A 22841-nucleotide genomic window follows, 5' to 3' on the forward strand; every position below is an offset into this window, starting at 1 on the left:
TGGCCTCCTATAGATTACCCCTTCCTACACTCTATGTGCCTGGCACACAAATGTAAGACATAGCTAGCAACCTCTTCATGTAAATAAAACCATGTTTGGAGTCAAAGTTCAAGTGCTGTCTCTGTTACAATTTGAAATAAATAGGCACGGTCTGAAAAACAGAGACAATTTCTAAGTACTGCTGACAGGAATTCTCAGATCCTTCTGCAGAGAGAAGTGGATGTCCATTTTTGTCTGGTTCAGACCCAATTCTCCACAAGCCTACTCTGGTTTTTGATGCTTTGAAAATCAGAATGTAGAATGCTCTCTGGCTCTGTATGACTGAGATGTGTCTGCCTCAAATCAAATCACAGGATGAGTACCAATAGTTCCTGTGATAGTCTATGGTAGGAATAATAAAATATTTCTCTCTACAGGGAAAGAAAACTATAATGACTGCTACTGTAAACAAAGCAAAAGGCAGAACAAAAATCAAAGTCTAAAAAACCAATAGGTAAAATGGAGATATTAAAGAATATTCACACTGGGACTTTCCCAATCTAAACCACAACTTTCAAAAAACAATGGTACACAGGGAAAAAAAGCTGTAGGAGATCATAAAAAAATTAAAACACTGGTACCTACAGAAGGCAGCTATTGAGGACAGCTATCTTTACATCAGTCCCACACTTAACAAATCCTTTACTGGTAAATCCTTTTATGAAAACGATTAAATAAAAATATAAATAAAAGAATTGCTTGGTGTTGCCTCAGTTTCAATCAGAAAAGTAAAAGTTGCTGAAAAGCAAGCAAGTAAAAAAGCTGCTTCAGAGAAATATGACAGATCCCGCCCCCCCCCCCCCCCCCCCTTCTTTTCTTCTCTGCAAGATAAAAGGTATTGATTGTGAACAGATAACCTTTTGGAAATTAGCTCAGTTCTAAGGAGGAAAAGGTTGCACTCCACTAGCATATGTCAGGAGATGTTTTGAAAGCTGCTCTAATGAACGCAGATAATTCCTGAAAAACTAGGGGAGATAGGAAAGATGGATGTAGGAAAACAGAATTGTAAAAATAAATTAGGAGAAACTTCCCTCAGAAGGCCTCTAACTATCCTTTTATATTTCCGGAGTCGCATATGTAACAGTTTGCTTCTATCGTCAGGGTGAAGTACTGGCATTCGTAACACGGTCACTAGAAGCAACAAACGAGCTGATGCTCCAGGCCACGCTTCGCATCTCAAGGGCACGGCAGAGGCCGGGCACGCCGAGGTGCGGCGCTGGCCGCAGGCCCGCCCGGCCCTTTCCCCGGCCCCGGGCTGCTCCGGCCGCACGTCCGGGCCGGGCCGCCCCGCCCCCCGCCGCGTGACCGCCCAGCTTCCGGGGAGAGCGCCGGGCCGGCAGCGCGGGGGGGGCTGCGACGGCAACTTTGGCGGGGCGGGCGGCCAGCGGCGGCACCAGGGGCAGCGGCGGCAGCAGGGCCGCCACCGGCACCAGGGGCACCACCATGTCCGGCAACGGGCTCACTTACAGCGAGCAGGGCGGAGAGGCGGCGCCCGAGCTGGCGCAGGAGGCGTCTCCCACCGTGACCCCCTCGGCTCCCGCGGCCTTCGGGCTCTTCAGCAGCGACACCAAGAAGTAAGGGGGCTCGCGGGCGTGCGGGCTGGCCGGGTGTCCCACGGGCAGGGGCAGTTCCAGGGGCCCTGGCCGGGAAGCCGCGCCTCCTGCTTGGTTCCCGTCGTGACTCCGCGGAAAAGTTCGCTCGCTTGCGTTAAAGTGTGCATAGGTAGTGGGTTATCTGTAAAGGGTTTCTTTTGGTTTGTTTGGAAAACTGCTTATCGTTTCTCCTCTGTTTCGACAGCTAATCGCGGTGGAATTGTCCTAATTTTGCCTTGAAATGTGTATATATAAAAAAAGTGTTTGTAATTATGGCTGGAAATGTAGTGGATCAGGGCGAGGTGGCCAGCTCAAAGTGGGTGTTAACAGTGTTAACAGTGTCTTGGTCAGAAGTCAAAATGAGGAAATGGAGAAGGGAAAAAAAAACCCAGCCAAGTGCACCGGTACAGGAAGCTTTCAGCTCCTTAAAGTAAAAGTGGATTGGAGAGGAAGAATGTCCAAATGAAAGGATCAAAAGGTTTGCTAAGCTGGAATTGTATTCTACAACAAATTGGAAATCTATTCCAAGAGCAACCAATAAAAAGCACCATAAACTTAAGGTCTCATGTACATTAGAAAATCAATTGCTGCGTCTTCAGTTTGATTGTTCTGCACAAAGAGAACATCTATGCTCTGGAAACCTCGACTGATGTGTTTATTTGTGAGCCACAGCAGAGTAAATCATGAAAACATGGAGCTGCAGTCACTCTAATGCTTAGCTCTATGAGACAGTAGCTGATGGGCCTCCTCAGTTTGCCAGATGAGTCTCATTTCTTTTTCCCCTTCTATTTTGCTAAATACTTCACTTTTTCATTCCAGTTCAAATTTTCTCTGCTCTAGTTAAATGTGCTTCTGTGGATCTGTGTGTTTTAGCTGATTTATGTTGTTTGCACCCTTCTTTCCTTATTTCCTTCCATAGAAACAACTTGGCACTTTATTTCCAAACTATTATTTTGCTAGTTTCTTTTTTCCACGGCGGGGGGGGGGGGGGGTATCCTGTTCATTGAACATGGCCATAATTTTCTAAATAACTCATCAACTTAGGACTGTTTTGCAGATGGAGTATAGTTCTCTGTTTTATTAAGTGCAGAAGCTGGAGTGATTCTACCCGAGGCTCCCCAGTGATCATAGTGAAATACAGCTCTGTGGTCCTGCGATGTTTTCTACATGTGTATGTATATGGATGTCTTTTAGTATGGAAGGACCAGCAGCTTGTGTTATGTGAGCGTGCCAAATTAATTAATCACTCCTCTAGACTTACTCTTACCCTTAGAGGAAATTAGAGCTCTAAATGAATGACTTGAGAGTAAAACAGACATTGCTGTCTATGATCTTTTGTAGCTGACAAGCAAGTTCTTGCTGAAATGGGGTGTTATCCACAATTCACTTAACACAGTTCACTTCAGCTTAACACTTGTGTGGTTAAGCTCTGAGTATAGATTGGGTAGCTGAGGAACAGATGCTGTGCAGGGAATGTGATGTGTGTAGTGTGAAAAACCCCCTGAACTGCAAGTGAGGATTATTGTTAGAAAAGGAGGCTGTGTGTCACTCTAGTTGGAAAATGCGGTAGTCATTCATCAAGCATATATTTTATTTCTAATAGTTCACTCTAGTAATAGTGCAAAACCTTCTCATCACAAGGCAAGACAATACAGAGAAGTGTAAGATGCGTCCTTGCATCTTGTGCATGAAGGTGTGGGTCAACGGTGAAATGAAAGTTACTGTTAGAGTTTTTTAAAGGTTGTTTGCTACTGATCTCTCTAAAATTGTCTCTCATCATTGCTGATATACTCATGTCTGATATTATTGTGCTGTTTCAGTGCTTGGCAAACTTTTTTTGTTGCTGAGGAAGGGGAATTCTTCCTTGAGTCTACTGATGATGCAAGAAATATTCATTATATATATATAGTTTAGGGCCCAGTACATTAGTGCAGTAATGTTAGATCAGAGCCCTGTGCTTGCCTGTTGCCAGTCAATCAGAACACTATAATGTAGTTAATGTATAAGTATCAAGGTAGTATTGTAAGCACTTCATTGAAAAAGTTCCAGTCTTTTTACTTTGTATTGACTGTCTTTCCGTGTTTGTCATGAAGTAGGCCAAAATGGTTAAGAAAATAATGAAGTTGTTAGGATAAGTTGTCTTTGATCTTGAGACTGAGGAGCCCACACAGAGGCACAAATCAGTATTGGTAGACTTAAATCTGAAGTCCAGAGTTGGTCTAATATAAATTATTTGTCCTGGTTTTTTTCTCACATTTCAGTAGGACTACTCTGCTGAAGTTCATATCATCTAAAAGCTCTGAACATCCCTTGGTGTAAAAGCCTATGTGTCATTCTCCTGCTAAAGCTGCCTTTTTTACCTTTAGCATTCAATGATCTATCCACTAACTTTCAATTGCAAATAAAATTTCAATTCTATTAGTGAACATAGTATTTTTGGTACATGCTTGTGCTGTAGTTTGGTTCAAACATGTGCTATCAGTATTGAAAATATCTTAGTTCATCAAAATTTCTGTCCTGGTGACATCTTTATCCTTAAAAAGTGTAAAGTTTTACTGTTAGAAGATTATTAAAAATAATTGTTTATTTCACGATCTTTTCTCTCAATATAAGCAAGGTGCATTATGTTGCACGCACCATGTGCAAACATTGTTTCTCATTAGATAATACACTGTATGTATCCACTGCAGTGGAAGAAAACAGAAAACATAAAAATACAATTTTGGTCTGCTTCTGTGAGATGACTGTACATGTTCAGGACAAAAGAGAGAAGGTAAGGAGGAGGGTTTTCTAATCTCTCTGTAGTATTACAACATGTACATAAGAAACTGCTTTCCTACTGATGTTGACTGAACTAAAACTATTCTTGAATAAGAGATTTCATAACAAATGTATTATAGTGGTGCTAGCTTTTTTCTGTGTGTATTTAATCCTGACTAAAGAGGGAAATAGAACTTGAGTTTTTGGTATGTAGTGCTGTTAAAGCCTTTTGGTTGGTTAGATGAACGAAGTAGATCTCGTTTGGACAATGGAATTTTTTGCGTTCATTCTGTTAAGCATCTCAATAACTAAATAATTGAAAGATCTTGCATACCTGGGATGAGTCAGTCTGAACCTTCTTGTGTGGAAAGGGCCCTGTTGCATGACTGGAGATGCCTTTTGCTCTCCTTCCTCTCTTCCTCTTTCACACTTGTCACATGAACTGGCATGTGTGGTATTCCTTTATAAAACTTGTGTATTTATGTTTTAAGAATGTATTTTTGTGTCCAGGTTGGCGGTTTGACACTTGTCTGTGAACTGAAATATTCTAGATAGTCACATGTCCCACAGGTTTCAAAAGTAGAGAAAGGGTCAGATTCTAGTCCCCAGAGTAATGTAAACAGTCTCCAGAGAAGTCTTTGCCCGTAACAGAAGTTTTCAGCAGAAAATTTGTAAGAGCTGATCGGTTATGGGAATCTTTGCACAAGCTGAATCCAGCACGTGGGCCTCAAGCTATTTCTCCTAGTTCTTGACTGATGGACTCCATGCAGTAAACACTGCCTAGCTGGAATCTCAAAATCTGCTGTTTAGTGTAAAGTACTATGTGATTCACATCACCTAGGTTAATAGAATATTTTTATAGTTACATTATGCTTCATTACATTATTATTGCTGTAAGTGGAGAAGTGAAAATTCTAACCACCTTCCAACATGTAAGAGTACCTGGAGAGCTAATTAGAAACACAGAATCCCTGTTAATTGCATATATTAGGGTACAGCTATATCTGCCTACAGTTAATTGCGGGTGGACAGAGGATTTTCATCTATATTAATTGCATTTTAAACAAAACTTACCTGCATGTAAAATTAGGATATAATAATGTTTGGTACTTGGAAGTGGTACAATTTCAGCAATAAAACTAGTTATTGCTTTAGCTGATAAAATGTAACAACTTAAGAGGTGAACCATAGGAGTAACATCAGTAATGTCAATTGTTAAGTGCAGCATTGAAGCAGATGGCAAAATTTATAGCACACATTTTCAACTTTACTGATTTGCATCTTTAAACTATTTCTGAAAAGCAAAATACATTTGTAATTTATGAGATTTTTTTTGTTGCAGGTCTGGCTTACATGTTTTGTTGAGCCATTCGTCAGAAAACTCGGCAGTGCTGCAAACTCATTTTTCTTTGCAGAGATTTGCAAGCCTGTTTTGCAGAGAGCTGAAGGTGGTGATTTCATTAAGATACTGATTCCCCAATTCTCTGTGCAGAAGACTTTTCCAAACCCGTTGGAGCTAAAAACTTGTTTTCAACGGCTGCCAGAGGTGTTCTTGGAGTCTTAAATTGATCTAGTTTTGTCTTGGCATATTCTGTTCAACCAGTCATAGAGAGATTGTACATAGATTGCCATTTGTGAAATTCTTGGAGGAGACTCCAGTTCTAATATTCAAACTTGATGCATCCACTAGCTCATTGGCACAACTACTTTCTTTCTCCATCTGTTAAAATGGCCCTATGCCCACCAATATGATTATATGCCAGTTTTGGTAGGATGTACAACCCAGCAAAGATGAATGGTTTGGATGAACTGATGAGTCTACAAATAAAATCTGAACCCTCTAGTCAGTATAAGGATAGGAACTAAATGCACTGTACAAATGTGGGCATGCTATTGCTGAACACTTCTCCAGCTGAAATCTGTCAGATCTGTTGGGAAGTGCCACACATGTTCTTATTGTCATGCACTTGGCACATATGAGGATGCATACAAAAATGAATTGTTGATTTGCTGTGGCTCTGTGTAATGCAGTCACTGTATTTTTTGTGGCTTTTTTTATTTGCTCCAAAAGGCAAGTTTTACAGTTTTAAGGTCTTCATTGTGGTTTCTGTATATTTACTGCATTGTCATTTATTTGCATTAGTTATTTGCTTTGATCTGCATCCTGAATGGTATTAAATAGACATATCTACAGCTCTTACAAGGCTGAAATTCCACGGTTTTAGTTCTGCTTTTTTTGAAGGCTGTTCTTGTTTGTGCCACCCCTTGATAGTTTTGATACTTGGAGGAAACTGTAATGGTTTTCGTATTCTGCCAGAAGATAAGCAGCCTTGTAATGCTGTTAAACAGTGTTTCTGAAGCCTAGACATGTATGTAAATATACTAGCACTGAGTAGGTTCTGGCAACACCACCTCTGTGGTGGTATCTTTCAAAGAAGCCTTTTCTCAATATTTTTAGGAAAGCTGGAAACACTAGGAGTTGGACTCAGTGATCCTTGTGGGTCCCTTCCAGCTGAGAATATTCTGTGGTACTGTTTTTCACTTATCATCCCTTCACAACTATCAAAGGCTGCAAAGTGATCTATAAATGTCTGCAAATTCTGAGCACTAGCCTCAAGAAAGGTTTAAGTTGACACAGGCGTTTAAGTGGCAGCACCACTTCTGATGGCACTCTTTCAGCCTTCAGAAAACTGTCTTCCGCTGAGGAAGATTTCTGTCTGGCAGAAGTTTCCCTACTGTATTGGTGGTGTGGGTACTATCAGAAATGATTATATGCAGTGCAATTGCAAGGCTGAATCTTTTCATCCTTTTAGACAATATTTCTTATTGGTGGGTGAAAGTGTCTTTAACTACTCTACTGACAACAGATAATGTTAGCTCAAATCACAGTCCAATCCAGAAGGGATTTCAAACTGCTTTGTCATACTAGTTGCTATCTGGTTAGAGCTTTTGAAATATGGGTAGTTTACCTGGTAGTTTTTCTGCATTGATGATGGTGGTAGCAGCAACTGAACAGGTGTTGATGCACTGAGTTGCTCAAGTGTTGCTCAGGTGGTATCTAATCACGACAGAGAACTGGGAGATGCTTTATTTAGTTTTTAACTTTACACTTTCTGGTTTCCTGGATGGGATGGAAAGAGTGTAACTAAACATCCAGATTGGAAGTGCTTTGAGAAATTGGCAAAGTTAACAATTAGATGAGTTAAATTATGCTTCTGGTCAGACTATAACTGTTTTGTTCTCTGTGGCTCTCACCCTTGTTTCCCTCACATCTCTAGTCTATTCTTTAAAATTATTTAGTTTGCTTTTTACATAATGTGCTTCTTTTTCACATTGAAAAATCAGGGGTGGCTGAAAAAGAATTAAATTTTTATCTCAATTTCTCTTTAAACCATAGAACAGCTATACTCATAGCCATTTGATTCAAGGCTTCCATGAAGTAGTAGTTGAATTCTGTGTTGTGAATTAGAAGTAAATATAATGCTGTAATGGAAAAGAATGGTAGTACTGAACAGCACCACAAGATGTCATTCAAACAGTTTATGGCATAGACCAAAACACAGTGAAACTCAGATTTCTCATTTTCCTGCTGGAAGAAAACCCTAAATCAACAAAATTAACTCGAATTGCAGCGTGTATTTGCTGCCAGTTGAGCTTCCGTGTTTTATGGGTCTGAAATCAATTTGCAGTTCCTCTTTAAATGTTAAATTCAAACTTGTTTAGAGTTTACACAAGCAGGACCTAGAATAAACCAATTTATTTTAAGTAATTTGCAGTACCAGTAAAATGTCAAGGAAAAAAATTATTTTTTTCAGGAAACATGGGACATTCCCTAGGACTTAATTGCTACTCAGGTGCCAAGAGTAAAGGTTACACTGCTCTGTAAATGTGTGTTTCCTGCTTCAAACTTGGTAACATCCACAGTATTTAGAATTTCATGTTGAAGGCCAAAAAAAAAAATTAATATGCTGTGATTTAAAGTATGTCCCGAAGTATGTCCTGCCAGCTGAAGTCCCTTGAATGCAAGAACAGTGCAATTGATACTGTGTAGCTGAAATTATGCAGTGGATGGAAAACTTGAAACAAGAAATGCATTGTTAAAACTCAGCTGAGTGACACTTCTGTAACTTCTGTTCTATAAGAGCTTTATTCCATAATGAAACCGGTGATGCTTGCTTCCTCCCCAGTGGTGAATTTGTTTACCACTTCCTATATGTTACCTTACAGTGCTATAGTGCTATCCTTATATGTGATCTTCTGTCTCACCAGGGTTTATTTGTTCAGAATTCACCTCCTTTCCCTGAGGTTATTGTTACATTGCTAGTTGGGCTTCATTGCAGTTTTGATACTCATGAATCTTGTGCTTAATTACTAAGAAGGCTAATGATTAGTGGATGACTTCTTTCAGTAACTGGCATGTCAGAACTGTGGCAGAACTTGAAAATCTGTGGATTTAATTTTACAGTGTTGCTAAAACCGTTAGAAAATAAATGTGTATTTTACCAGAGTGGAGCAAGTGTTTTCTTAGTAATAGTTGTTAGGAACATGGTGATGCAGTGCCAAACGGCATGCCACAAATTCTGGATAGATATTTCAGTATAACTAGGAGTTTGTCATAGTTCCCATGGGCAGGCAAAGTAACTGAGACAGAGGCTCAGATTTATTGCTGATATAGCTGTTTAAACCTCAGTGATGTATACTTATGCCTACCTTTATTTTTCTGTAGAAGTGGGTAATATTGCTCATTGGAATCTGTAATCCTAGTCTTAATCTCAGCAAGATGCCAGTTTTAGTGACCGAGTGTGTGCTGACAGTAGTATGGCATATTCAGAATTTTTCTTTGGATGCTCTTTGCTATAATCAACATGCAGAGTAAGGTGATCAAAGTGTTTTCTGGCATAGGACTCCAAGCTTTTAAAGCGTAATCTTGTGACTGTTGTGATCTAAGGTTGTTTTTTGTCTTTTCTTTTGTTCCTTACACTCCATATATTTACCACACCCCTACACCCACCATCCTCTTTTATCTTGAGGCAGTTGTAAGGATGTGGCTTATTCCTTTTTTAATGGCAGGGGAATAGAGGGCACAAGACAGAACATGAGAACTAGAAAAGATTAACTGGTGTTTTTTGTTTCTTTCTGGTAGTAACACCTATAAGATTAATCCAAACTGGTAGGTCTGTCACTGGTCCTATGATGCTCATACCCTTATCGTATCTATAAATGGTACAAAGGTAGGAGGAAAGCAGTGTTTTCATGTAGAAAGAAAAAAGTAGTGTGTATCTTAAATGCTACAAGTATAAAATATAAAAACATAAAAGAAAGTTAGAAACCGACTACCTCCATTCAACCATTAACATTCAACCAGTGTTTCAAGGAGAACATATTTTGGATGTGTTTTGTGATGTGTGGTTTGTCATTGCAAATCTGTCATGTTTGATACCTGCTGTGAAAGTTAGGTGATGAGTTTGCATTTCTAATTTATACTACATTAGCTTTCAAATTGTAGTACTTAAGAATACAAGCCTGTGGTGCTGAAGATTACAAAGGCAGTTAATAATTGACTTGTTGCCTTTTATGGTAGATGCTATACAAGTACTAAAGATCATATTTCATAGCACATGCTTAATATTTCATAGGAGTATTTCTAATTGTTGTCTATACCAGTGCTTTGAACTTGCAACTTTTGAGGACAGTGGGCCTATATTGAAGTAGATGTGAAGACTCTAGATTATGGCTTGGGAACGTAAGGGAATCTTGTTGCGTTCTTGGAATACATCATTGGGCAGACAGGTGGGAATCTTCCTGTTTTTCTGGGGTTTTTTGCTCTTGGAGAGTCATTTTACCTCTTCTTACTGCTAGGGAAAATGGTTGAGACTATATATCTATACTCTGCCAAAAGTTTGGTGTTTTTTCATTTGCTGTTGTTGGGACCATTACTTTCCTGCTTCTTATAGTTCTGCATCATTTGTCAACTATCAGATTAGGCTTATTTAAACCTGGTGTTGCTCCTGAAGTAATTAAGTTTATATATCAATCATCTATAATATGTACCTGGCTCTGTAAGGGTAGAGTCTCTCTAAGTTTTAGCAGGGGGAGGCAAAGGTATTGATGCAGCTGAGGGTTTGCTTGCATTTTCCTGAGCCCCTGGCAAGTGGAAGTAAGTGATAAAGAAAGTATTTGTCTAGGATTGTGTATTGAGGAACTGTCACCTCAGCATAACTAATGAGTATAGAAACATGAACCCTAGTGTGACTGCAAAGCTTACATTTATGTTTACATTTATTTCTATTTAGACGGATTTTACTAAAAGATTGAAATTTCCTTAAAACTTCTTAATGATCAAAAAGATGAAAATACTTGTAATGTACAGTAAATTATATTACAAAAGACTGAAATGCATTTGCTTTTTTCATTGTTCATTGAGGCTCTGATAAGAGTTGTTTTTGGAGGGAAATGACCTTTGAAATCTGCATATGTTATTTGTTTCTGGAAGTTAAAACAGCAAGGGAGTGCATATCCTGTTACTTTGTAAGATTTTCTTTTTTTTTAGAGTAGACCTTGCTCTTGGCAGGCAACCTTGGTTGAGTTCAGTGATTTTTTGTATTGGTTTTTTACATACTTTGCTTAAAAGAATGGAACAAAACTCCACAATGCTGGGCAAAATAATTGAGGTGTCTTGCACTATTAAGTCTGCTCTTAAAGGCAAAAACTTTGATGTTTCATTGAAACCATATCTAACTGTAGAAGAAAAAAGACTTGCGGCTGCTGGTGATCAGTGTGGATGTATGGAGCAATATTTTACTCTGTAAGTATCTAATATTTGCTAATAATGGATTATAATTTGTTAGAAAAGATATTTAAAAACCCAAACAAACTATCTATTCAAGTAACATTGATTTCCAAATTAATTCATCAAGAGCTTGTTGTTTAGTTCCTATTTTTCTTTCTTTATTTTTTCCCCTGCTGCTTTTCTTATATGGAAACAAGACCTAATTCATATATAAATTTCTATGGTTTATATCTTCCCAGCTGACAGTTCAAAATGTTTTAATTTGAAGTGTATGATTGAACATTTTCTATAAGCATTTAGAACTAGAGCTCATCAATAAACACTTCTGTCTTCACATCTTAAATTCGCCTTTTTAGTTTTTCTTCTTGTTTGTTACATTCTGGGAGACTGTCTTCAGCATGTACTTGGATCTTGTTCTGTGTAACTTCCTCCATTTTTGCTACGTCATCCTCGAACTCAAATTATTATTTCTATATTTTCCACTTTGTTGACATATTCTTCTTTTTTTGTTGGTTTGTTTGTTGATTGGTATTCTGCCTTCTATTGGTTAATGAATTTCTCATGATAACTGGTCAAACTTTCTCTTATTCTGGGTCAGTGATTTTTTAGGTTGGTGGGCCGTGGTCACAGTCTCTCCCTGCCAGAATCGCCTTTTACCCCATTGGAGCTGATTCCACACTATTACTGAGTTGTCTTTATTAGTTTCCTCTTTGTCTTGGTGGTCCTGCAGAACCTCCTTGTGGCCCATCAAATTTGCATTCTTGGTCTGCCCTTAGGGGAGTGTCCTTCTTCCCAAGCTTTGCGAACCTCACCTGGGGTCTGGGATCATTGAAACATGTCAAGCCCTAAACCTTAACAAGGCAATTCTACAGACAAGTAATTTGTCTTTCTAACAGACAGACCTCACCGCTTGTTAGCTGCTCACAGAGCTCACTTGTTAGCTGCTATCCATTTCATAGATTGAATCTCATTTGTTGTTCATTAGGCTTGTATACAAAGATGAAACATCAAAGAATATCCTTTCTTAAGAAAATTTTTACGTACTTCACATTTTCAGCAACAGTAGGAAACTGGAACCAGGGGCATAGGACTGAAATCAACTTTCTGAATCAAGTCCTGTCTTTTGCTGTGTAACTTTACTTACCATTGTTGTACAGATACTTGCGCAGGGAAGAATTATGACTTAAGCAGAAGGAATTAGAGGTTTCTGACTTTCTTTATCCAGCTAGAGCAAAGTGTCAGGCAGAGTACTGCAAGTTGATCAGAAAAACCCAAGACTTACTTGGTATCCTGTGAAGAATAGGTGAGTAGGAATGGTCAGCAAAAGCAGCTGTTCCTGTGGTCAAGAGTGATGGGAGTAAAGAGAGCTGCCAAAAATTAAATCAAAGCTATGCTTCCTAAAATGTTAATTGGAAATGGAACTATACAAAGGGATTGAAAGGTAAAAAGCCCAAATTATTAATGATATTTTATGTACAGCCCCAAACCAACAAATACTTTATTTCTAATATAAAAAATAAGGATGTGGATCTGAGGGGAAAATATGGAGTGACTAAAAGAAGTGGGATGATGTAGAGGTGAATACGAGCAAATCAGAAAAATGTAGAGTTTAATGTAGAGAAAGGAACAGGAATGTGGATAATAGGAAAACATGTGTGACATGTTTGACCTATCAACCTTGAGCGGTGTTACAAGAAGGTGCATTGTATGTTACGACTTGCTGTAAGGAAGGTGTCCAGCTATAGACATACTAAGCTGATCTGAGCAGTATGCAAAACTGCAGGACGAAATTGAATGGTACATACATTTTAAATGACCAAAGCACACAACCAAACAAATGTAACAATAAAAAAAAGTAACCATAGAAGACTGACCTTATAGATCTTTGAAAATGTCTAGGAGTAGCTAAAAATAGTGAAAACCTTTGAGTGTGATGAAATAGGGAGTTACCAGTGATATTTGGGAAGGAGTACTAAAGCAGGCAAGGAAATGGAATACTTCCTTTATTTTTTTCCTTTTTTTTTTTAAGATAATAATTAAATTTTAAGCTGTCAAATGAGGCAAATATTGACAGTATAGGGAATCTGTAATAGGTTGCTTCAATTATTTCATGAAACACTTGGTTTTGAAAAGGAGTTAGACTTAAATTGTAAGTTGCATGTAGGTATTCTGAATTTTACATACCTTAGCTTAGTAGGAAATGCATTGTTTTGTTTTGTTTTGTTTTGTTTTTTTCCATCTGGTGGCAGTTCTTATGTGTATGTATACTGAAGTGTGGGCAATGTGGATTCCTGTGGGGAGGCACAAAGCAGATGCAGTACTGGTTCTGAAAATATGAGGAAATTTTTGTTAGAGTGATTCAGTCCCTTGTAAGTGGGAGAAATACTGTTTATAGGTTTTTGACCGAATGAATGACAATATTTTTTTCTCATCGTAACTAATTCCAGCTTTGGCTTACAACCTTTTCTGCTTCCCCTATGAAATTATGAGGGCAGTGATAAATCAGAATATATCCAGGTTCTATATTCACTTTTGAAATCTTGTCTGTATATATTTGGTCTGGCTGAGATGGAATTATTTTCCCTTGCAGCAGTCTTCATCATGCTGTGCTTTGTGTTGGTAGTGAGAGAGGTGTTGGTAGCACACCAGTGTTGTAGCTATTGCTGAGCAATGCTCACACAGGAGTCAAGACGGTCTCTCCAATATCCCCTTTTCCCACCAGCCTCGGGTTGGGCAAAACCTTGAAGAATGTGTAGCCAGGACTCGTAGCCCAGGCAGACCAAGGGGATATTCCATGTCATATGATGACTGGTCATCAGTAAAAGTGAAGAACAAGGAGAAGGGGTGGGCATTCTTTCTTGTGGTGTTGGTCTTCCAGAGCAACTGCTATGTATACTAAAACCTTGCTTCCTGGGGAAGTGGCTGGGCATCACTTGCTGATGTGAAGTAGAGAATAAATATTTTGTTTTCCTTTGCTTCTGCATGCAGCCTTTGCTTTTGCTTTATTATACTGTCTTTATCTTGACACATGAGGTTTTTTCCATCCTATTTTCTCACCCCCGTCTTGCTTCTGGAAGGGAGAGAAAGAATGGCTTTGTGGGCATCTGGTGTCCCGCCATGGTCTGCCTACCCACCATGTTGCCTTTCACTTGTGTGAAAGTTCACGGGGTTTGAACTTGGAAAGTCTTGAGAGTTCTTTGGAATATTGCAGGTGTCTCGAGTTTCTATCCACTTTTATCCTTCAGTAAATCAGGCAATCCAGATGTTACAAAAAAGCTGTTTCTTCAAAGAATCTTTTTTGTAAACTTTCGTACTCTGTAAGTGCAGTTAGACTGCGATCTGTTTACTTCTAAAAAGCAAAGCAGGATGCGGTTTCTCATTAGTGACAGCTAATGAAAAGCTGTATCTACAGGAGAACCTTCTTATTAACTTGATATTTTTGTGGGAGAATTTTATTTCAGCTGTAAAAAGTGTTTGGACACTGTATGTGTCTAATCATCAGGCTGTCTTAGTCTTACAGCTGGTAGATCAGATACTTCAGATCTGAGGCTTTTGATCCTGAGGATAGGGGATAGCAATTTACAGTCCAGAAAGGCAAGTAGGAGGACAAGGCTATATCCCTGATTCATAGTGAAATTCAGAGCATACTGAAGTCTGGACTTTTCAGTGATTTACATAAGCTGATATTATATTTTAACACAAACATGCCAACTTCTAGTTATTGCATCTGGCCCTCCTTGGGGGACGAGGGAGAAGTGGATGAATTGTTGGTTTAAACTAAGCTCTTCTTGTGTAAAATCTTAAAGATTTCAGTCTTTTAGACAGGTTCAGCTCACAGCAGATTGAAGTTGTATGGTCTTACATTGTTGTTGGAAGCTGATACATTCTTTTGCTAAACACTTCATTGTACCGGGGTAAATAAAATTTAAAAGTGGGCAAGAGGGAGCAGTGCTTTACCATAAGTTGCTGGACTGATGCAAGAATATAAAAATGCTATTCTGGTTTGATTTTTTAGTTTTTCTAATTGATGCTTTACTGTATTTCTACCATAGGAATGAAGACCTAAAACAAATGTTGGAAAGCAGTAAAGATTCTGCAAAGCTGGATGCAATGAAAAGAATTGTTGGGGTATGTGATTTTTTTTTTTGTTACTGTTTTTATTTGGTAGGGGGTATGGGAGTTTATTATTATTTTTAATTCTTGGATGGGAATAATGCTTTCCTTTTACACATTCTTTATCAGATTAGCACTTAAGTCTCTACATGATCTTTAAAAGTTGTGGTGATGAAATGGTAAAATTCTTAACTTGGAATTTTGTGTAGAAATTGGTATATTTGGATATATGTGACTACATGCATATGTGTTAAAAGCATGTGAGTACATGCTTTTAAAATATTTATGTAACAGTGCCAATATGCCTGTAAACAGCTATTTTCAGTGAGACCTTGAATAGGAAATGGCTCCTGAAGAGAAGCTTCAAATTTGTCAGACTGGAAACAACAGAAATTTGCAGGAATAAAATTACAAATGGCATTTACTATTTTTTTTTTATTACTATATGAGGTTTTTCTTTTCTGATTGACCATGATCCCTGACTATTTGATAATGTATTTCAGGTGAATGTGTACCCATAGAGGTGATTGAATAATGTTTAGCACTATTATATGTTTAAACATTATAAACAAAGCATCATGAAGTTGATGGAATCCCTTTATTTCTTCTTAAAAGTATGGGAAGAATGTGCTACAGAAAATTGTTGTGTCCGCTTGTCTCCTTTGTTTTGGGGTTCTTGAATCTCTTTTCTGTCATTGTTTTTTTCAGTCTACTCTGGATGTGCTTTTTTGTTCTGCTTGGTTTTTGCGAACTTAATCCTGTCCAAGTATGTACCAAAGTGAGTAGGTACAGGTGATGTAATGTGATCGTGTTCTTTCCTCTGATTCCAGAGCTAGCTTCTCCCTTCATGATTTTCCAGTGATAAGAATTTTAATCAGGTTGGTTGTCTTTCTGCCTGTAATCCCTTAGTCCTGCCAGAGACACCATTTACCTGTGAGGTCTGGGTAACCTATCAACTGTTATTTCATAAAATCTTTCTTGGGTTTGGGAAAAGGTTTTTCATTCATCTTCTCCCACATGATGTGGGATTGCTCAAGTGTTTGACCAGTCTGGTATACAGATGTATTGTTGCAAAAACACATGACTTTTATAAGTGCCATGGTAAACTTACATTCTTTTGCTTCCCTTAGAAAGTATTTTTTTTCTGGTTATTACTGTGGGCAGAAGAGTTGTGGCAAGGTGCCTCTTGCTCCCTTGTTTTTGTTTTTTGAAAAGTTGGTCAAATCTTTATCTGTATTTGGAAACTGTTGAAACTGAATGTAGTTGTGTATGTATATAGATGGGGGAATTAAAAAACATTAAATTGAATCAGCTTTAAATTTTAAACCAAGGCTTTACTGGGTTGGTTTTTTTTTAATTTTCCTTTTTTTCTACAAAAAATGCTGTCATTACAAATGAGTGTGCAATGAGCAAACTCTAATTTTAGATACCTGTTCCTGCTGAACATCCAAAAGAGGTATTAATGGCTTCTTTAATTTCCTGTAAGTGTGTGATACCATGAAGCTGGAGATGTGTAGTTAGCAGTGGTAGCTGTGATCCTTGATGGCCTTAGGCTGAAGTGATCAGGCTCAAGAGGTCTTCAGCGAGGGAAGGCAGAATATACTGGGCACATTCTTTCCTCTACTCCCCCATTTTCCAATTCTGACAATTCTCTCCAGTTTCCAAAAGCAGATTTCTGTCCTTTTTTAAGCTCATGCTTGTTGTTTTCTGTTTCTGTTCTAAGCACTCTGCTCTGCAGGAAGAGCACTACTTCCCCAAATGGCATGGTGCACCTTCTGATTTTTGCATATTTTTCCCTTGGTCAGCTGCTGCTGCTTGAAGTAGAAGCAGCCTCTTAGCTTATAAGGCTGACCATTACTTAACCGCAAGTGAGTTGTTTGATTTACTGAATCCTCTGTTTTCAGTTTCTTTCATATCTTCAAGTTATTTGCTGTTTCCTGTGCTATGTTTAAAGTGTGTTTCACATCAGATGCCTGGCACTAACCTCTAGTTAATGTAACAAACTCAAACAATGAGCTTTACAGGTCGAGACTGGGACATTGCACAGTATGAGCATGAGGCCTTGTAGCAGAGGTGATAATGTTCTTGTGGAGCACAAAGGTGCTTTTGTGCTTACATACAGAGGGGACCTTACATCTCTCAGGGATGAGATGTGTTTTTCAGAGATGAAAGGCTTCCTCTAGCCTTATTATTAGAGGAAAAGGAACTCTGTCGTCAGAGTATTGTTTAACATGTTACAATGGAATGCTTATTTTCTGAGTGTTAGACAGTTGAAAAAACTTGCATACAGAATCCACAACTACTCTGGCCAACCTGTTCCACTGCCTCACCATCCTCACAATGACTTTTTCCTAACATGGAGTGTAAACCTACCCTCTGTCAGCTTGAATCTGTCCCTTGTCCAGTCATTACATGCTCTTACAGAAGTTCCTCTCCAGCTCTCTTTTAGCCCCCTTTATGTATCGGAAGGTGCTATAATGTCTCTACAGAGCCTTCTCCTCTCTAGGCTGAAGCCTGTCCTCACAGGGGAGATGCTTAGTAAGGTGTCCCTAACCACGGAAGGTGGGTTAGTCTTTAAGGTCCCTGCCAAACTAAACTGTTCTGTATAACTATAATTCTATAATACCAACAGTTCTCTTAGTATTTTAGTTGACTTTAAGAGGCTAAACCTTAATTTGTTCATATAGGTGTGATAGCAAAGTAGCAGGAGAATGCTGGTTATGGCACCTTTTGCGGTCACTTCCTCCTTTAAGATAGTTTGTGAACTTTCTCCTAGGGAGAAGGAGATTTATTACAAATAAAACCTGTCATCCAGAGAGTGACTTAAAACAACATCATTTCAAGCATAGGAGTAGTCCAGTTTTGATCTTCTCACTGCTCCCTTTATGCATGAAGGTACCTAAGTGTACCTTTAGCTAAAATATGACTTTCAGGATCAATGACCTTTTTTTTAAATCAGTATGTAATTTTGTATGGTTCTTCTTCTTATATGCATGCAATAAAATAATTGCAGTCTTTGGAAGAATATGAACAACACTGCTGGTTTAGAAATAAATTTTTGTGTATACATATTCTACTATATGCATGAAAACATAAAGGTGATATTTCTTTTAAAACATTCACTGATGTTATAACAACCAGTACCAGATCTTGAAACCTGTTTGAATTTTTGGGGAAGAAACAGTGAAATTTCACTCCTGAAGGTTTCAGAGCATAAGTTAGGAAACAGTCACGGGTCTGATTTCCCTCAGAGGGTATCATCCATGTCTGTGTGTCTCTCATGTGGGAAAAAAAAAATAGTACATCTTGGCATTACACAGCACTTATGCTAGAATGAATGTTTTGGTGCAAGAACTCCAGGTATATAAGACAACACAAATGGTGAATGTCTAGACACAGCAACAAAAATCATATGATAGACATTAGTTCTTGGAAAGAACCATTATGTTCTTTCAGGTTAATGATCCATAAGCTAAGGAGGGTCTACACGAATTGCTATGCAATAATGAATCAAAATACATGCTTTTAAAAGGCCCTAAATACCTATTTACATGGTACACTGGAGCTGTTATGGTAGATCAATTGTTTAATCCCAGTAATACATAGTCATACCATTACAGTCTATCAGGGAGGTCTGAGGATCATCCCTGTTTTTGAGTATGATAACTTCTGTTGCACCACGATAAGATGATAATTTTTCATTCTGTCTTACTTCTTTGCAGTGCATCTTGTTGCTAAGTTCTACCTTGTCATTCTGAATTTGGCATTTATTGTGGAGACTCCCCACAGTCCTGAAAGTAGTAAATTGATTTTAGGTTCTTAGTTAAAAACCCCTTGGAACTCATTTAATGTGCTTGGTTTTTCACAGTGCTTGTGTCACTTCCTGTGTTTTAATACAGGCGCAATGAACAGTTTAAGATGTTAAATGGGTTAGATCAAAATGTCATACTGGACAGCCGCTCTTATTCCCTTTTGAAAGACTGAGTAATAGCTTCAACTACAGCTGCTTTCTTTCTGGCATCCCCCTTCTAAGCTTCTCAGAATATGCAGTTTACTAGGTATTTCCTGGTTTTGTGTGTTCTTGCTTTTGTTGCATGAGATCCTAACTCTTTATGCTTTTATGTATCAATGAAATACACTAACAGATCTGTGAGTTGAGAATATGAAGTTTAATCAGCTGTATAATGTGATGTAATGGTTGGAATGAAATGGTCATGGACAGGAGTAACTGTAGCTGCAGAATTCTTAGTTCTTTGTTGGATCCCTGGTATTTGTTGCTGCTTATGTATGTTGGACCCCAGTGGACATTGGTGACAAGAGGTGTTCCTTAGGGGTCTGTACTAGGATCTGTACTATTTGATATCTTCATTAATGACGTAGATGGTGGGATTGAGTGCACTTTCACCAAATCTGCAGGTGGCAGAAAACTGAGTGGTGCAGTTGACATACACGAGGGACAGGATGCCATCCAGAGGCATCTGGACAAACTTGCAATGTGGACCCATAATAGTATCATATGATTCAGCAAGGCCAAGTACAAGGTCTGGTCCTTGGGTCAGGGTAACCCTCAGTATCAGCACAGGTTGGTGGATGATGGGATCAAGAGCAGCTCTGACATGAAGGACTTGAGCGTGCTGGTGGATGAAGTGGTGGTTGTGAGCTGACAGTGTTCACTAATAGCCCAGAAAGTGTTGCCAGCAGGTTGAGGGAGATGGTTATGCTGCTCTACTCCACACTCTCCTAACAGAATCCAAACCTGAAGAACTGCATACAGTTCTGCAGTCCTCAGAACAGGAAAAACAGACATGTTAGCGTGGGTCCAGAGCAGGTCACAAAAAGAGTCTGGGGGCTGAGCACCTCTCCTGTGTGGGCAAGCTGAGAGAGTTAGGGTTATTCAGCCTGGAGAAGAGAAGGCTCTGGGGAGACTTTACAGCACCTTCCAGTACATAAAGGGGTCCATGAGAAAGCTGGAGAGGGACTTGCCAGTAGGGCCTCTGATGATTGGACAAGGGGGGATGGTTTTAAACTAAAAGGCAGTTGATTTAGATTAGATATAAGGAAGAAAATTTGATGATGATGGTGGTGAAACACTGGGACAGGTTGCCCAGAGAGATGGTGAATATCCCATCCTTGTAAACATTCAGTGAGGGGCAACCTGATCTATGAACATCTTGAAGATGTTTCTGCTTGCTTCAGGACTAGATGACTTTCAAAGGACTGTTCTATGATTTCTTAGTGAAATTTCATGGGTCTGATTAACGTGATGTTTGGCTGGCTGAATCTTGACCTTGAGCAGGACACACAAATTCTTAGAGGTGGGAGTGCTCTGGGTCTGTATCATCAGCACTGGACCTGATGTAACTTGATATAACATCATCCTGGAATTCCAGTATTTGCAGTTTAGACATAAAGCACTGTCAGAAATCATACTGGAATTATATCTAAGCAGAACATTGTGCAGCTATAGTGTATATGAAAGTATTTTTCCTTCTTATTACTTGGTTTCCTACAAATAACTTCCCTCTTAAGCTGTTTGTACAAGAGCTGAAGCTAAGCCGGGGTTTTGATGTTTATGATCTTTAGATCTTTATTGTGACAGTTTTATTGTTTGTGACATGCCTTCTTCATGATCAAACATCTAAACTTTGTTTCAAAAAAAAAAAAAAGTGGGTTGATTGATCTTGCTATTCCTGTGTAGCTTTTGTATATTTTTTTTTTCGTTCTGTATAAACACTTTATGGCCTTCTGTGTTTAACTTGCTGTGGAAAATAACCTTATTTTGTTTTTAAAGTGTGATGTTTATTTTTATTTTTCTCCTTGGTTCTGTTGCAAGCCACAGATGTTCCAGGGAAAAGGAGCAGGATTTAAGCTTGTATAACTTTTTGGATTTTGTTGGGTTGTTGGGTTTGCCTTTTTTTCCCCCCTCCACTACCCAAAAGGTCATTCTGCAGGGCTTTTTGGATTAGAAAAGTCTTTGTTTTTAGTAATTTTGAAAGCATTAAAAATTATTTGCTGTCTTATATGTTAAAGTCCTGTTCATGGATTCCACTCCAGCAAGCTCATAACCAGACAGCACCCAAGAGTTTTTATTGTATGGATCGTATCCTTTAAGGTCTAGTAATTAACAAAAACCCACATCTTTATCCTCAATTTCATAAAAATGAGATTGGAAATTCAGATCTGTAATAAAGCAACAAAACCCAAACCACATTCTAATAAATTATATTGTTACATTACTAAGATTTTTCTCTTCTTTTTTTTTCAGATGATTGCAAAGGGAAAAAATGCTTCTGAGCTGTTTCCTGCTGTTGTGAAGAATGTTGCCAGCAAAAATATTGAGGTATTCCTCTAACTTGTAAAACATACTGTTATGGAAAATCTGTTTATGAAAATTTTGTCTAATTGTGTTAGACTTCAACATAGCACATAAAATCTCTAGTATCTTTGATGGAACTTTTTAGGAGTTTATTTCAATAATGACATTATAGTAATAATTTTATGCATAAATAAAGGAAACCTGTTGGATTATTTGGAGGAAGAAGTAGTAGCTCCTTACATTTAAAAGAAAAATTACTTTATTTTAGAAAGTTTATGACGTATGATGTAATTGAGGAAAGTTATTGTAGTTCAGTATTTGAAGTGTGGTGCTTTTTGCAAAGCTTGGATTTGTACTACATAGTATTTTTAAACATCTGTTGCAGATCAAAGCTGTAAGGTAATGTCTGGGTAAAAAAAAAAGGTGTGTTCTTGCATCTATATTGGGTGTTATTAGACACAAAGTAGCTGGCTTCTGTATCTTTTTGTTGTTGTTGGTTCTTGTAAGAAAGCAAGGGGGAAAAATTCATCCTGGACTCGGGAAAATTTAGATTTCCAGAATGCTAAAAAATTGAGGTTCTGTTAAACGATGATGTGTTTAAATCCACCAAATTACTGTTGTTTAACCACAGGGTGTATGTAGAAAATGTAACTCTGATGCTCACTAGCATCACTGTGCATATCTGGCAGCTTCCCTGCAGAAGTGTCAGTTATAGTCGACTTGACAAATAAGATTTTGATAAAAATAGCATCTGTAAGTTTGTAGTTTGAGACCTCATGGTGTCTAACAAGCATCAGTTTGATGAAAGTAGAGTGTACATGCAATGACTTTAGTTACTTCCTACTGCTCAGGATTGTAAGTTTTAAAAAACGGGTGCAACAGTTGCTTGAAGTATTGGATTTTAAGGAGAGAAATAATTTGAATGCATGCTTCAGTTCTTCTGCCCTCTTCTGAAAATGTGTACTTCAGACTTTATTATTTATTATTATATTTTTATTATTAGTGGGAACAAAAAATATTTTTTCTCTGGCTTATGCCACTAAAGATTATATTTCTGATAATAATGGTTTCAGCAAACTCCTTTCTCACTCTAGCATGCCATGATACAATGGATGAAACATCCGTTTTCTTCCATATTTACATGGATGTATAGTAATAGTCAAGTTTGAGTTTAATTTTAGCTTTAAAGAAATTATTCTTTTTTAGTTACTACTTTGGAAAAAAATTTTTT

General features: G+C 38.2%; 1 protein-coding gene across 1 annotated transcript in view; it reads left to right on the forward strand.

The window, feature by feature from the left end:
• Positions 1 to 1354: 1354 nt before the first annotated feature.
• The window catches only part of AP3B1 (adaptor related protein complex 3 subunit beta 1), a 153721-nt gene continuing 132234 nt past the window's right edge, over positions 1355 to 22841 (forward strand). The window contains exons 1-3 of the mRNA XM_084225896.1: positions 1355 to 1613; positions 15234 to 15309; positions 21560 to 21634. Coding sequence (XP_084082022.1) covers positions 1483 to 1613; positions 15234 to 15309; positions 21560 to 21634 — 282 coding nt within the window. The 5' untranslated portion in view covers positions 1355 to 1482. The remainder of the gene's footprint in view (positions 1614 to 15233; positions 15310 to 21559; positions 21635 to 22841) is intronic.

This window comes from Fringilla coelebs (assembly GCF_963513975.1).
Source record: "Fringilla coelebs genome assembly, chromosome: Z".
Taxonomy (NCBI): Eukaryota; Metazoa; Chordata; class Aves; order Passeriformes; family Fringillidae; genus Fringilla; species Fringilla coelebs.